At 39.3% G+C, this 17,315-nt stretch overlaps 1 protein-coding gene across 5 annotated transcripts in view; it reads left to right on the top strand.

Moving 5' to 3' along the window:
- The window catches only part of diaph2 (diaphanous-related formin 2), a 368,317-nt gene that overhangs the window by 8,106 nt on the left and 342,896 nt on the right, over window positions 1–17,315 (top strand). For 4 of the 5 annotated variants that reach the window (XM_065959019.1, XM_020640447.3, XM_020640451.3 and 1 more), the window contains exons 3-5: window positions 5,740–5,772; window positions 7,519–7,695; window positions 12,989–13,093. In XM_065959019.1, the coding sequence (XP_065815091.1) occupies window positions 5,740–5,772; window positions 7,519–7,695; window positions 12,989–13,093 (315 nt within the window). The remainder of the gene's footprint in view (window positions 1–5,739; window positions 5,773–7,518; window positions 7,696–12,988; window positions 13,094–17,315) is intronic. The other variant, XM_020640450.3, reaches the window with a different exon arrangement.

Below are 17,315 nucleotides of genomic sequence, written 5' to 3'. Positions count from 1 at the left end.
CAGTTTGCCGCAAGGACAACTGTGCTATTAGTGTGTGTGTGTGTGTGTGTGTGTGTGTGTGTGTGTGTGTGTGTGTGTGTGTGTGTGTGTGTGTGTGTGTGTGTGTGTGTGTGTGTGTGTGTGTGTGTGTGTGTGTGTGTGTGTGTGTGTGTGTGTGTGTGTGTGTGTGTGTGTGTGTGTGTGTGTGTGTGTGTGTGTGTGTGTGTGTGTGTGTGTGTGTGTGTGTGTGTGTGTGTGTGTGTGTGTGTGTGTGTGTGTGTGTGTGTGTGTGTGTGTGTGTGGCTCTGTTGGCTGTTGTTAGTGTGTGCTGCGCTTGTGGCACTGCCTACAGTCACATCACTCTGTACCCCCGTGTACCGTGTAAGCACTCAGAATTGAGTCAGAATCTTCTCTTCCCTTTCCTCTCTCTCTCAGTTTTGCTCTCATTTGGGTTGACTTACTCACAGACAGACGTGGGTATCATGATTTTATTGCAGCTAAAGTTCCTCAACCTTCTCTGCTTTGACTCTCTCTCATTTAAATGACGCTTAGATTAGAAAAAAAAAACAACCTCATTGACTCTTCATATTATGACTTTATTTTGTTGTTCTCATCTGCTTTTTCTTAAACATATTATAACAAAATGTATTGTTAATCTATGGAAAAAAATATTAATTTGTTAATTGATAATAATTTTTACGATGGTTAATGATGATTGATCATCCTCATCATTAATATCATCTGAATGTGCTGACCCAATCTTACAAATGAATGAAAAAGTGATGTAAATAGACCTGTTGTGGATTCCACTTTTCCAAGTTGTTCAGATAACTCAGTAAAGGCCCTAGAGCGGGAGAGATAAAAACATCAAACAAAGTTTGAATAAAGATGAGTCTCAAGGCTGTTGTGCAAATGAAACCAGATGTTTACTGTCATTTAACAGGAATTCAGGAAGAATTATTTGCATAGTGTGAGAGAAAACACAGAGAAGAGGTGTTCTTCTATCTCGCTGCTGAAGTCAGTTTTTATATCAAATATATTCCTACTGAATAAAGACTTTCAAGGAGGGAGGAATTTACAATAAAACCAAAGGTGTGAATTGGGTCGTAGTTTGTCTATAGGCTTTTTTTTTACTCCCTTTTTGTTTGATAGGGGTACTTTGCAAACATTCAGAGTAATTTAATATATTTTATCACGAAGGATAAATGTTACTTTCATGCATTAATAAATCCCTGGTCACGGCAAAGGCAGTGCAGTGCACAATCTCTGTGAGATCACAAATACGGCCATTGACAAGTCTTTGTAACAGGATTAATTTGGACAAACTGATTAGTCTAGACGAGTTCCAAAGCAGTTACTCAATTGGCATGCAGAGCTTTCTGAAACCACTCCCTTGAAATTTAGCACGGAAGAAGCAGTGCTGTAGCATCTTATGTGATGATGTGTACTGTACAAGGAAAACAGATGTATTTTGGATTTTTTAAGCCTATTCACAAATAGTTATTTTGTCTTTAATGTATCTATGAAAAGAAATGCCATGATCTAAAGGCATGTCAGCTACATTTAAGAACATTTAAAATACCTTTTTGCTGACTGCACGTGCACTGTCATAACTCTGCATCACTTTTTGAAATGTATTCAAGCTATGCTATGAGTTCAACATTGTGGCAAGCCTTTTTTTCTGACATTCATCACCACCCTGTTTTTCTGCTGACTGGTAGATGTCTTGATGGAAAAAAAAAAAAAAAGCTTTAGGATTTAGGTTGTGTTGCCATCAGTGCATGTGTCTCTGCATCTTTTATGTTTTACTACGCTTCAGGGGGCTTTTATGTTTACAAGCTGTAACGAATTGGCAAACCAAGTCTTACATACAACTGTTTCCACAAAAACAAAGTCTCCCACGTTGTGTTTGTGATTTCCACGTCATATACTTTTAACTTTCTATTTTTTTTCACCCAATTCCAGCAGACAAATTGTGTTGAAACACACATTTCTCCATTCTGCAATGTGCCAGTGTGACTGTTATCGCATTTTTTTTTTTTTTTAGCTCATCTGTCCTGACTGAGGCTCCAAAGTTCCTTTATAATCACTTTCATTGTGACACTGCATATGACGCACCAACACTATACTTAATATCTCTCATGGACATAAATTAAGACCAGTTACACCAATTAAATGCTGACTTTGTTGCTTATTAATGGCCCATATGTTCATTTTTGAACATGCGTCGTATGCTTCTTTAGCCACTATGGTAGTGAGTTAACTCTTTACACTCCTTTTATTTCTTGTATGTCTCTATTCCTTTTGTTTTTAACACTAAGTGTAAGTACAGTTGACAAATCGTGTACTGCATTTTTGGGTAACATTTCTCAGAGTTGTCAGTCACCCTTTAGAACAGTTTACTGCTTGTTTCTGAGCAATAAGTGATGGTAGTGATGTCAGCTTCAGTTCTCTTGCTCTAAAGATTTTGTCAACGGGGGTCAAAGAAAATGTGTGGATTGGAATAAGGAAGTACAGTAAAATTGTATTTTTTACATTTACATTAAAGCAACAGCTATTGATTGTGTTATATAAATCCACATGTAGGCCACCAGATTTTCTTCTGTAAAACCTCAACTTGTCTATTGAACTACTACACTGTACTTTCAAGTGTCTGGGGCTTATTGTGAGATTTGCACAGTTTTCCTACATTTCTTGCAGCTCTCCTTCAGCGAATGAAAGATTTTCTCCAGGCAGTAACCAAGATTTTATTTTTTCGTCCACACTCAAATTAGTTGTGAGTGCAGCTAACCTTCACTAGCCTGGAGCTGCACCGAGTTGTTGATTTAATAGGGATGCTACAAGGTAGTTTCATCAAGTTGCCAAGAACCGTCATCAGCACATTGCATTACAGTCCTCATTGCCAACCATGGCTGTCTCCCAGTAATCCTCTGTTATTATTAGAACTAATTAAAGTAAAAGCTAATTTCCTTCTAAACTTGTTTTACAGAGGAATCATGGCTCCTGATTTTATAGCAATAGTTCCACTGCGCGAGTTAAAATGACATCATACAGATGGTCTACTTAAATGAGTCGGGAAAACAGGCATTGCTATTAAAAAGCGGTCGCCAATTGGAAACTATTTCCTTTGTCCACCTTGCGTAAATACTTGGGAATGATGTGTCCCTTCAGGGGCTAATGTAATACTTACAATCATTATATTTTATAATATTCGTTTGAAAAGGTTGTGTGTAAAACATGCACACGCCTAAAAAAAAAAAAAAAAAAAAAGTGTCCCCAAAATGACTCAGGATGTGGGATATTGTTCTGCGTTTTCATTTTTATAGATCTACACGGAGTCATAATCATATTTGATTAAGGAGGGACCCAGAGCTAATTTGATTAGGTTATTTAGAGGAATATGCACTTGGTAATAAACATTTATTATGATGAAAAAGTTTACTTTAATAAGCCGGAGAAGCCCAGAGGACATGCAAGCTTAATTGTTAGATGTTAAATTGCGTTGTTGCAATGTTGCCAAGATAATGGGCAAGGAAAGGCCCTCAAGTCAAGGCAATTAACCAAACAGTGGTTTGATTGTTGTTAAATTGATTAGAAAATGTTTAAATACTCCATTTGAAAATTAGCTATTGTTTCACGCAGTTTTAGGCGGCAAGAGAATGCTGGGCTTAATGATACATGCGCTCTGAGTGAGAAATGGGGAAAGTTGTTCCTCAGGTTAAATTCTTTAGAGTGTAAATGTGGACCACTTGTGCAGATATGTAACATACTATAATGGCAGTGAAACAAATACCTGCAGACTTCAGAAGCCTTCATGCGTAATGCTGGATGAGTATGTGCCGTGTTTGTTGTCTTGACTTCAAATAACAGCTTGGAGAACACATGATGCCTGCACACAGAGAGAGGTTTATTTTCTTTTCTTTAATAGTTTTTTATCTTCCAACTGTTGATCAGTTGTTGCAGACAAAACTAGTGATAGATCTGGCAGTTTGAGTGTCTGCTCAGTGTTGCCCACAGCGACAGCTGATGAAGATGCACAGAGTGGGGTGCAGGTTAGAGCCAGTCTGTTCACTCGCTGCAGCATCAGGAGCTCCCTGATTAGACGAGAGGAGATATCTGCGGCTGGAGGCAGGCTTTATGACCATCACCACCCCAAATCTCCCTACTCATTAGTACTTCACAGCCTAGCGCCACAGCATATGGCAGCGTTGCGACTGCTTCCCATTTGAGGTGTGTTTGAAATGGCTGTCCCTCGCTGAGACACAAGCCTTTGGCAGAAATCGGTCTCATTGTGTGTGAGATGGAGATAAACAACTGTTGAGAGAAGCTGGGCTTTTAATTAAGTTATATGAGCTCTTTGTAGCATTTTGTGAGGAATCGATTTGCAAACAAACTTGAGTGATTAACAGGAGTTTATATAATTGAATAAAGTGAACAACAATGATAAGCTTTGGCCACTGTCACTTTAAGAGATGCTCTTAAGAACACATATTACGGGGACAAACATTACATGTTTGAAGCAGGCTGATACAAATGTCTTTGTTGCCTTATATTATCTTTACCGTAGGAACAACTTAACCCAAGCAGCACTAACTTGAATGTTTTCAGTGGGTGTTGAGAACAAGTGTGCTTCTTATGTCCGAGGCTATGGGTTTAAAGGTGCCCTCTATGATTCATTTGATGTGTTTGTTTGCTTTGTGGTAAAGTGTGTGTACTTGGGATTTTCACCCATGAACACACCCTTTAGTTAAAACCCATTACTACTCTTTTTTTATTTTAAAATACAAGTTTTTCATGCCACACCCTACACCTGCATAGTATCTAGGATAAGCTTAAAGCCTCATTTGGAAAAAAAAAAGGAAAAAAGAAAAAGAGAATTGGCCGGGGCTGCGTTACTCATTCAACCGACATTAGATGAATCCACCCACCTCCGAAAGATGAAAGTCTTGGCGGCTGCTTTCCTGTGAAGTCCATGCTCACGCTGGCCAAGATATTATACTTAGAGTTTGGAAATTAGCAAAAAACAATGCACTGAGTGTTATAAATCTGGTGTTTGTCGGAGCACAAATGAGAAAAGAATCAGCTAGCTAGCGTACTGTTTGCTACTTGTATGTTCAGTGGGTGTAGGGTGTTGATTAAAGGGAAATGGTGACTGTGAAGGACTATCAGTTAAGAGTTTAATTATTGTTACTTATACCTGATATAGCTAACTGCTACAGTGACAAGAAGGGAAATAAAGCCTCCATGCTTGACTGAAACTTAGTCCTTTGGATTTTACGTTTCTAATTACTCCACACAGCCACCTACTTAACAAACATTTTGTAAATACTATAGAAATAAGCATTCAACTAGAGTATTCTTGGCTTTGACAAATTCAGTGCTTTGTTTGCTAATTTTCAGGCTACTATATGTGTTAAATTTTGCAGGGCCCAGATGAGTTAATTTCCCATGGGAATGTATCTGTAAACGCTTTGGTCATTAGGACATGGGACATATTTCATCCAAAGGAGGTTTTGAAAAGAACTAACAAGCCAGAGTTAACTGTGGCTCTGACTTTTGTTACCACATCCTTTTGTATCATATACAAAAGTGTATTTGTTAATGGTGCATTTAAATTGGAATCTAAAAAGAAAAACGAGGCAGTATCTAGAGAAAACAGTACATGTGATCGCACGTCAGATGGGATACATTCAACCTTTGCACTGCTTTCATTTTTTTCGTTGGTTCTTGTTTTTTCACACTGTGCCCTCCCTCCAACAGAACATACACATAAAAACATTGGCTGATGATATGGTAAGGTGCTTGGTTTAATTTCGGTGTGTTTGACATCATCTCATGTTTTTGTCATGGCTGCATGACACTCTTGGCTGAAATATGTGGATGGATCAAATGTCCCTCAAGAAAAGTTATTAGATAAATATTTTAATATTGAAAAAGTGAAGATGTATGAAATCTAGCGTAACTACATATTGCAACAGCTTTAAGTTTTAATATAGTAACAGAAAGGCTAAGGTGAAGCCTGTCTCATTTGCATGGTGAGGTTGCCCTCCATACTGTGAGGTTGTAAAAGATGATTTGTCATGGTGCCATTATTTAGCACCACACACTTCCTACATTTTTCATAATGAACAAAAATGTTGCCCAAAGCATCTCGACTTTTGTAAGCAGCTCATAGATCATTTACTGTGCAATTATCAGTAGCACTTAGTATGAGATGTTTCTGCCCAGGGCTTTTTTAATACCCTTAGTTAACAAATAGCCTAACTTTGACACTGTGTTGCAGTCACTTAAATGAACAACGCAATGTCAACACTCAACCCCAGTTATAGGGAATAATCGTTTCTTTTCTTAGCACACAGCATGTTTGATCCATCCAGCAATATTTCAGCAAACTGACACTAGTGGCATCATGTGTGCCATCATCTCATGTTTGTCTTTCATTTCATTTATATATGCTTATTCATCCCAGCATGTCCTCTCCATTCCATTTCACTAAATATGACTAACCTAGTCTCATTGCATGTGGTTTTTTCTACTTTATTTTTTTAAAAACTTTCACTCTAAACGTCCCTGCATTCATCAGAAGAACAACAGCTGATGAATAGAACAACAATACTCCCAGATGTTAGCTAAAGTTGTTGTTTTCATTAAAATATTCTCATACATGAGTGTCAATCAGGTAACCCAAAGTGTTCGACGGTAAGTAAGTCCTGAATGTTTCATACAGTGTGACTAACAAGTGTTTTTGCTCCTAGTGGTTGCAAACATCATCTGTATATGTTTTGAATTTTAAACAATTAAAAAGGAAAAAGGAAAAAAAGAAATGCACATGACATTATGAAATGCAGTTCATTTTAGCTGCTTCTAGCATTCTAGAGATGCAGATGTTGGTCCGATTATAGCTCTAACAGTCTTGCATGGATTGCCCCATGTCAGTGGTGTTACCGTGGTGACCACGATTCCACAATATATCCCAAAACTTAAACAGTGGATAATAACGTACCCCCACCCCCCCCCTCCATCCTCTACAGGACAAACTTGTTCTTTTTGCCCCACTGGTGGCCTCACATGTTAATGTGGCCAAATTAGCCACTAAACTTCTTCCTCATTGTTAGATTGCTGTTTAGTGGTGTGAGCATTACATCCTCATGTTCCCACATCTGAATTAATGTTTACTGTACGTTCTTTGTTTTTATATCTACACCAATATTTTTGTGTTTTCAATTAAAAGGATGAAGGTGATCTGAAGCATTATTCCACTATTGTTGGCAGAAACCCTGTTTGAGCTCCTAAACATGAAATGATCCTGTTTACTGTAAATCGTCGTGAACAGTGTCTTACTGAAACTACTCTTGATGTGAAGGACTATGAAAGTAGATTTTTAGTTAGTAAAGACAAATCTACTCCCTTTAAGTGAACATGTTTTTTTTTCAGTGTAAATCAGCAACAACAGAAAACATACATCCTCATTATGACCTTCTCTAGGCTGTTAGTAAGGCAATACTTGAGTATCTTTAACCCTTATTTTTTCCCCCCCAGCGTGATCGTATTACCAGTTTTAGGAAAACGGGGACGAAGAAGGAAAAGCCCCTCATCGGGCACCCGACAGATCCCATCTCCACCCAGGCTGAGCTGCCCGCCCCTCAGCCCCTGTTCGACGACCGCTCCATGAACCTCTCGGAAAAGGAGATCATTGACCTCTTTGAGAAGATGATGGTGAGCTTTGTGTTTCTATTCCTGCATTATGAGGTCACCCATAGCACTTCACAACAGTTCTATATTACTGATTTGAAAAAAGAGGCACACGATAAGAGCAACAGAGCTGCTTTTGAAAATGTTGAAGAGAAGATTGAAGAGTAATAAAGTTAAGTTTGAAATGCACTTTTTTTTACATCACTACATTACTACTCACAGAGCTCGGTCTGTCACTGTTTTACTGCTGATGAGATTTTTTTTAGTGAACAAAGCCTTGCCAGGCATATAAAAAAAAAAAGGATGATAACGAAATTACTGTTATTCAGACCTCTCTTATTTCTACACAACATCTTTATATTGTTTGTTGTTCTGCTATATAATCTGTCCTGTTAAAGTCTACAGCCAAACTATGATGGTTTACGGTTTGTGTGACTGGGTAAGCCAGTGAAATTTGACCAAAATGAATCATTTCTTTAGCCTTAAATCTGTTTACTCTTAAATAATCCAAGGCCCAGCTATATGAGCGTTCATGTAAACATCTAGAGCTGTAAACAGCGCTCTAGTAGTTCTGCACCCTCAGAGCTGTTATTAGAGACATCACTGAATAATCGTTTGTAGATAAAAAGTGAATTAATTTGCTTTGACATCATTTAGGAAATCATGAGTGCCTTTTCCCCTCATGTCCAACATATAAAACTATTGTTCTTTCTGAAGAGGTCTTTCTATTTTTTTTTTTTTTTTTTAGTAAATTTGTGTGGCTAAAAACCTGAAAAGAAAAGTTAAGGTGATGGAACACAACTAAGGCTCCGTGTCCACCTAGAGTTTTTTCCCAGCAGAAAAGCGCTGGCTGTGCACTAGGGAGTGCTTACATGAAGCGTTTGTGTGCTGAGAAGACAGGCGACTCTGTTACTTCTTACTCTATGTTTTTCATTTTAGATTGTTTATTTCCCGATCAGACACGGAGCAAAGAGGATGTGGGTACAAGACAAGACACGTAGGATAGATAATAAGGGGAAAATCATCCATCTGGAAAAGAGTGCCAGTGACGCCAACAGCACCTTTCTGAAAAAATTGAAAGATTTTCAACTTGAGTGGTCGCACAAGAAAGGCGGAGCGCTCTTAAAAAAAAGACGCTGTGTCGCTGCACTTTTTCTCCTGGTGGCCGTCTGCTGCTGCGAACGCTCCCTTCTCATTAAAAACAATTATAAAAAGACGCAGGCGCTCAGAAAAAAAGCAATATGGAAACGGTGCCTAACTCCTAGTTTTAGCAGAATTGCCAGAAAGCAGTGACCATAACTCTCATTTAGTATTTAGTATATAAAAAAAAAATTATAAATTGAATAATGTGAAGTTTAATTGTTGGAGTGTGCAATACTACAGCAGTTTACTAAGCAGTTGATTCTTTTGTATTCATTTAATGGATCCAAAACAGACTTTTCAAAGTAAGTATTTGTGGTAAAGATGAGGACATTTTGCATTGAGTTGTGAAGCCTTTTGTGAGGTAAAGCTCCATCTACGTATTCCCCTGGCCACTGTCAGACGAACACCAAATTTTGAAATTCACTTCACACCCATCTGTGGGGTCAAACCTCTGTCACACTTGTGATTTTCTCCATTGAAATGCATTTTTGGCCTTATGTACTGCAGGATTGAAATCTAAGAAAAAGCTCTCAACCCATCTCTTTGAAGTGAGGAGCGGAATTACTCTGGCTTCATTGCATAGGTCGTGTGTACTATTGTGGATAATGTCTCTGAGTGTGTGTGTGTGTGTGTGTGTGTGTGTGTGTGCGTGTGTGCATGGTGCGCTGCCTGCCTTTCCTTTTTTCTCATACAATGGTCTTTATTGCCAGGGCCAGAGAAATGCGACCAGTGCTCCTGGTTTTCATCAGGCTAACCCTCTGTGTTTTTTTTTTTTTTTGCCTGGGTGCTCATCCCTGTCACTCAGTTCACCTCTCAATTACTATGTTTGTGCTCAGAGCGGCGTGACATTAAACCCAGGCTTCAATTTGCTCAGTGACAGACGGCACAGAAGGCATTTTTGCTGGTCTGACACTTGACAGGCTTTGACTCTTTGGGTTGGGAAGTGTAATTACAATAATGAAATCAAAAAAAGAAAGGGGTTATTTACTTATACTTTTGAAGCCACCACTAGTTGCTCCCATGGTCCGTAAACTTTTTTCTGCTTTGATGCAGCAAACCCAGAAACAGCAGTGGTGGTTGGTTTCTCCAGATGATAGAAGCCTCTCTTAAGTGTCTAACTGTCTTTGTCAGTTCTTTCTTTATGTCATACACACACATTCATTGTAGTGTGCTTTTCTTGTAATTACGCCCCTTCTGTTATTGATTTGTTTTCATGGCGCTACATGCTGTAGCCTTAGATGTCCAGCCTGCTTCAAATGAAGCGATGACCCATGCCATATTATTGAGACCCCATACTGTGCATTAATGACTAGGAGAAAGTGGAAATATTTTCTCTCTGCAAAGTGGTTTACACTGTGTTCCTCAAAGCCTCAAAAGCACATAGCCTATTACTGAAAGGTCATCAAAGGGAGCAGAGAAAATATGAGGAGAAACACTCAACAGTCAGTTTGGAGGAAAACCAAATGAGCTCTTTCCAGTTTTTTTTTTTTTCCCTTTCCAGAGTTTATGAAGCTAACCATTAAGTTACACTAACTAAACTACAGGGAAGTTTAAAAGCGTCAAAACACATTGACTTTCAGCACTGCTTTTAAAAGGGCGTAGTACATATCTTCAGTCTGCGTCTGCTGTCGTTGGATTCCTCGGGATATGCACAGCTGGAATTCTTAGCCCCTCTCATCAAAATGCACAGCAGCATATCCGCTGATGAGATATCTGGTATTTACATCTCAGTAAGGAGGCAGCTGTGTAGGAGAAGAAGACTCCAGGAGCACTGTTGCACACAAAATCATTTGAAATGAGTTTAAAAAAAAAAAAAAAAAAATCTGATGAGATGACTTTGTGAAAGCAGTTGCAGCATTTCAGAGCTTAAAGTCATCTTAAAAGTCCTCTAACTGATTAAGCCATAACAGACATGGCACTATTTCCACACCTTGGTGCTTTTGCACATGTATAAACATGCGAACATCCTTACTTAAAATAAATTCTATCGGTCTGATTCCAGAACCAGTTTGTCCCTGCAATCTTTAGACTGCCTCACTAAGTTAAGAGCAGTGTTTGGTGCCTACAGAGACAGAGCATGTCACATTGCAGTGCTGCTGTGGCCAGTTTTGTGGGGGGGGGGGGGGGGGGGGGTTTATGTGCCTCTCTCTCTGCGCCTTTGTCAGGATGAACACTCCTCGTAATAAGCTCCTATGTGATCCCTCAGCAGTTACACTCTGCACCAGGACATTAAAACCAGCCCACAGGAGAGTTACTGTGTCTGTCCGCGCACACATGGATCAGACTCAAGGGTAGTGGACAAAAATAATCCATTTGTCACAGTTGAATCGAAATATTTTTTTGTACAGTTTCTGCTTTTCTTAGAGCGACTTTTCCCCACATAGGGTGTCTACCTCATATCCATTTCCAGTTTCGGGCCTACATTTAATTGCGCTTCTCTGTGATTTGCAGCCTGTGGCACTCTGGATTAGGCTGTTTGTTTTGCAGCAGAAAGATAGCTAATTAACCTCGGCTGTTGTTGCAATCCAAATCCAAATGTCCCTGAACTCCTGCCCATGATGCTTGATTTGTGTTGCAAAATGACATTATTGTGGCATCAGCATTTCAAGTTCTGACTGTTTAGCACCAGAAAACTCCGTGTAGGGCTCATGACAAAAATATCAAGAAATATTTCCTGGTTCCTCCACCGTCACTGACACAAGATTTCAGTCGCACCAGCAGCATATAATCGAAGATATCCTGGGACTCTTTTCATGAAGCCGGTGAGGATATAATTAATAAAAAACCATTAATCATTTTGGAGACTAAACATGGAGGACTCATTCCCCCGTTTTGCCCCCTGACAAGCATCCCGCAGGCCTACTCCCCCCCCCCCCCACACACACCATACTCACCCTGCCACTTTTTGCCTCGTTTATTGAATGCCAATTAAACAGATAAATTAGCAGGTTCAAAGATTAATTAAAAGACCGCTGGTTTCCTTGGTGAAAAAAATGGCCTTGTAAAACTTTCAAACACGTTTTTTCTCCCTGTCCCACAAAAAAAAGGATGTTAATGGTTTTTGAGCTCTGAGGGTATTTACCAGAGGAAATGTAGTCGAAGGAATGTAGGTCACGGCGCCCCTGGATGGGATTCCTGTCCATGCTTCACTGACAAATGAAGCAAAACTGTCGGAATCAGATTACCTGTGAAAGGTAGTCAAACCTTTGTATCGCAGCGTTCTTTTTTTTATGACGAGACAAGCTTAATTTATTAGCAGAATTTAACAATAAATCAGATTGGAGAGGAGTCACTGCCACATTCGATTGAACCAAACACATGACTTCCTGCGTTTTCCAGCAGAGGGCAGCATGGCTCCACAACTTTTAAAGTCCTCCATCCTGTAACCCTGAGGAGGATGTTGTTGTTTTTCTTCTTCGCTCTGTTCATTCTCGCTGTCTCTTTGTGAGTGAGAGTGCGTCTGATAAACATCCCCCTCCATTCTAATCATCATGTCATTCCCTAGCTTTTAGTGCTCTGTCCGGCCATCGCTCCATCCCCTGATGTGTCTCACATGAAAGACCTCTTTTGTGATGCAGAATTAAAGTAGCATGAAGATAATACTGCCAATAACGCTCAGATACTGCCTATCCAGCCTATCTGATGTGATTGCATGGCCTCAATAGAAGCACTGTTGTTCGAATTTGCTCACTTGCTCGGAGTTGGGGCGGAGGGGGGGTACAGTTTTTATTGCTTTAGCCTTGCTGCTTTCGTTTCAAGGACTAATTATTGCTGCTATTATTACCTGTTGCTGCACCTCGTGACTTTGACAGAGACACATGAATGGAAAAAATAAATGTATTCAACTGCAGAAGGACAGGATCTGATGAAAAAGGGTAACAGTGGGAATGAAAGTATTACTTTTCTGAAGCAGGTCTAAGTAAATGTTGTGCTGTAAATAATAAATTTGAAGGTTTGTTGGTGTTTTTAATACTTTATTTGGATATAAATGTTGGCCCTTTTGATCTCGTCAGCAAACAATAAGAGTGCTTACTCAACTAAGAATTATTCTTAGCAACCTTTAAAGTGTTTTCTGAACTACTGTATCAAGTTGTATCTACATCTGTATAGATTCAGTCGCACCCAGGGTTCACAGTCACATTCAATGTCTCATCACTGTCTTTGGGTTTTGCAGGAGGACATGAACCTGAACGAGGAACGCAAAGCCCCACTGCGCGGAAAGGACTTGGGCACCAAACGCGAGATGGTGGTCCAGTACATCTCAGCCACTGCCAAATCTGTAAGTGAGAGTGTAAACCTTGAGTGCTCCTTCTCTCCACACTGAAGAGTATGTACTGTATAATTTGTAGTGGATGAGCTGAAGTATGATGACACTCCACACGACTCTCCAGAAAGAGTTTAACCTTATTCTCTGCTTTTTACGGCTTGCTTGGTCATCCGTCGCTGCACACTCTCACTGACATCATCTCTCTCTCTCTCTCTCTCTCTCATCTCTTCATGCCTGAGCCACACATCTTTGATTGCAATTTTGATTCATGTTTTTTTTTTTTCACCTGTTTGCCTTTTTAATCAGCAGCTGTAGGCTCATGGCATAAAATTGTTGTCTCTTACTCACTCAATTCTAGGTGGATGGCATGCAAATTGTTTGTTGTGGAGGTGTGGTCTTGCATGGGAGGTTTTTATTTTATTTCATTTTTTTGCCCAGCGGTTGCCTGTGAGTCATTGTTTTTGAAACCAGTTTATGAAACCAGGTTCACCGACATTTTGGGGCTCAACATTAGAATTAGATTCAAATTATACTTCATTAAAATGTGAGGAAAAGCAAGATTTGAAGCCTATGTTTATACGTGCCTGTGCTAAATCTTTAATCTGTATTTTCCTATATTGTAGCCAGCTGCTTCATTCATTTATCAAAACAAGTCAACAAGTGTTGCACTCTTACAGGAAGCATGTGCCACTTTTTGATCTAGTAGATTTCACCCTTGAGCACGAGCACTAAAACAAAACAAACTGCTGTTCTGCGACACCTCCGCTATTCTGAAGCCTCCGCTCTCCTCCAGGGTCACACCTCCAACCCTTCTCCACTTGAGGAGTTATGAATTAGAATGCACCATTATTAAGCACTGACGGACAAAATTGTCCTTTGCTTGAGCTGCAATTGCCTGTGGCCTGCATTGTTGTGTTAGCAGGCTAATGAACTACAGTTACTGTTTGTGACATCCAAATAAGCATTGAGTAGGCTGTGTTCTTCTTTTCTGTAGTCCTTGACTAAACAGCTTTTGTCCTGTCCATGTAAACATAATTTAAACACAGCGCGACAACATCTTGTGGCTTGTCACTCATTGTAGACAGTCATGACTTAGAGAGACATTTACACAGGATATACTGGATTTCTGATATATTTATGTGTAAAATATCGCACATTCTTCTGTTAAGTATTGAGAATTTGCTTAGGATTTTGCTCCTCATCCAGGTAGACAAGTGTAAAACTTGATCATAACTTTAAACCATAAACAGCATTCAAAGGTAAAAGTATCCTGACCATAAATGTCTGATGAATTCTCATCCTCCTCTGAAGTTATGACCACCCCAGTGAGGTGAGATTCACATCAGAGTCTCTGAAGGAAAAAAAAAGAAGAAGTGATTTCTTCCCCCATTGCTTCCCGAACCTGGTAGCTCTCTCTCTCTTGACATCATCATTTATTACCTTCCTCATTGTTATGGTAATTAACTGGCATTATTGATAATGATGATTATCCGAGATGATTGAATTCCTCACAGGGCCCATTATGCTTTGTGAGCACTGATATTTTATTCAAATGAATAACGTAATCTACGTAGTCAAAGGACAGAGGACTAAATGTGATATCTGTCAGCACCCTGCTATCACATTTAATAGGACTGGAGGAGGGGGAAGGCTGGATGTCAGTGTTGATGTATGTGTGCAGACACAGATTCATGCAAGTGCTCATACTGTTACACTACAGTGCTTTTACTTGCTCACACTGTGTCAAATACTGAAATAAATGAGTGCTCTAGACAACCTAGGAAGGACTTTATGGTGAAGGGTTGCACTTGTGTATTTTTCTGACGATAATCTGACACTGCTACAAAATACATCTCCTTGTTTGATTTAGCCCTTGGTGTTAATTTCTAAAAGTATATCAAACATGATAAACTTATTTTAAGAATCGCTTTAAAAGTGTCAATGTATTTTAGTTCATTTAAAAATGAGACAACCTAATTTCTTAATTTTATAACTTCATCAAGAATGATAACGAAACCACTTGCAGTTGATCTTTAAGTAGTTTTAATTTAGTTTTTGATTAAAAACATCTATACTACGGGGGCTGGTAGCGTAGTGGTTAGTACGCACGCCCCATTTACAGAGGCTAGTTCTCCAAGCGGGCAGCTCTGGTTCAACTCCGACCGTGGCTCCTTTCCCGCATGTCGTTCCCCACTCTCTCTCCCCTGTTTCTGACTCCGACCTATCTCTAAATAAAAGCATAGAAACCCCAAAGTACTTAAATAAAACCTTAAAAAAAAAAATGCAATACTTTCATACCTAATAGAGTATATTTAGAACATTTGACTTGTGTCTTAATTAATTGATGTCCTCTGGTCCCTTTTTTAGCTAACAAAGATATTTATAGCATTGAAGCTGACGCTTGAGCTGATCGTCCTGCAGCTCCTGAGAGTGTTTAATAATCTGCATCATAGTCAGCCTGTGCCCTGTAGTGTTTAGCGTAGTGTTATTTGGGTTCCTATTGATTGTTAACGTGAAGAGAATCCTCATCACAGTGACTAAATAGGCCTACTTTAAACCCAGAATACTTACACTTACAATGAGTCAACATATAATATAACTTCTCTTTAAATTTAGATCACAAAATCAGTGTTTGTCACAAACTTGTCATTTATTTGCCCTTTAAAGAACAAATTAATGAGTCTACATGTGCTGAATAATCCTACCACTAAAATGTTGTTTTCTCTCTATGGGTTAAGTATTATCTGGAGCTTATGCATGTTTCTGATGGGCATGCAGTGTGCACTAAATGACACAATGTTGCATTGTAAATGGTGATGAAGGATGTAGGAGTGGTGCTTTTTTGACATGTTGGGGTGTCCTTTTGTTTCCAGTGGTGCCTTCACTGTTAACGTGACTCTTTCTAATGAATGTGTATAATGGGATTGCAGTTTTTGGGGCTTTGGTAAAGCTTCACAAACATACATCTCAATTTCATGTTTGTGCTATTTTTCTCGACGGCATTATGAGGTTCAAATAGAACATTTGTCAACGTAGACATTTTTTAAAATATTGGTCTTAAGCTTTGGTAAAACTATATTTTAAAAGCCATGGAATTACGAAACATCATTTCACATTTGTTTATTTAAAGGAAGAATGTGCAACTTTTTCATCCAGTAGATGACGCCCTTGAGCACCAGCATGAAACCAAAACAAACTGCTGTTTGGCCACACCTCCGCTATTCTGAAGCCTCCGCCCTCCTCCAACGGCACGCCTCCAACCCCTCTCCACTCGAGTTCAGACGAACGAGTTATCAATTAGAACGCACCATAACTAAGAACCATTAAGCGCAAGCAAGGGAGAAAATTGGAGCTGCAATCACCTGTGGCCTACATTGTTGTGTTAGCATGCTAATGTTAGCACACTTTAGTTTGCTTGTAGCTTCATATCGCACATAAATTGACACTGAATGGCCGAGCTCTAAAGACACTTACATGACATCTAAATAATCAGAGAGTAGGCTGTGTTATTGTTCTTTTCACTAGTCCTCAACTAAAACAGCTTTTATACACGAGGCCGTCCCGTCCATGTAAACATGATACAAACACGGCTCAGAAAACTATACAGCGCACGCATTTCACTCATTGTAGACAGCCATGACTCAGAGAGACATTTACAGAGGATATACTTGATTTCTGCTAAATCTATGTGTTAAATGTTGCAAATTCTTCCTTTAAATATGAAAATCCCTATTTCTTTGTTTAACATGCTGCTAATGCAAAGCATGCAGGTTTTCAGCAATTTGGAGTTAGAAGTTAAAACAACTTAAAATAGTGTTGGAAAAATTATCTTTCCCAAGTTCTCTGTGTCCTTTTGCTCATCACTTTCTTCAGGCCTGCTCAACTGGGCAACAAGGCAACCTTATTTTTTCTGTCTATACATTTACAAAAAAAGGCCGTTTCTATTACGATACATGGCTTTAAAAGATCCTTGAGAGAAGAAAAGGCTCATTATGACTTTGTTCAGTGCTTTTCTTTTCAGTGCGGGATTGTACATTGGTACTGTACATTTGTATATGAACTGTTTCAATGGAAGCCAGCTTTGCTTGTGCAGTAGCGCGTCTATGGATGTCCTTGACCATCAGCTTTGCATGAACATGTGCCTTTCTCTCTCACCTCACTTCATTTCCTTTTTTCCTCTAAATGTATGCCAACATCATTAAAACTTCCCAAACTCCTTTGAACACTAACACAA

Source organism: Labrus bergylta, chromosome 9 (genome assembly GCF_963930695.1).
Source record: "Labrus bergylta chromosome 9, fLabBer1.1, whole genome shotgun sequence".
Classification (NCBI taxonomy): domain Eukaryota; kingdom Metazoa; phylum Chordata; class Actinopteri; order Labriformes; family Labridae; genus Labrus; species Labrus bergylta.
This window is presented reverse-complemented; position numbering and strand designations above follow the sequence as displayed.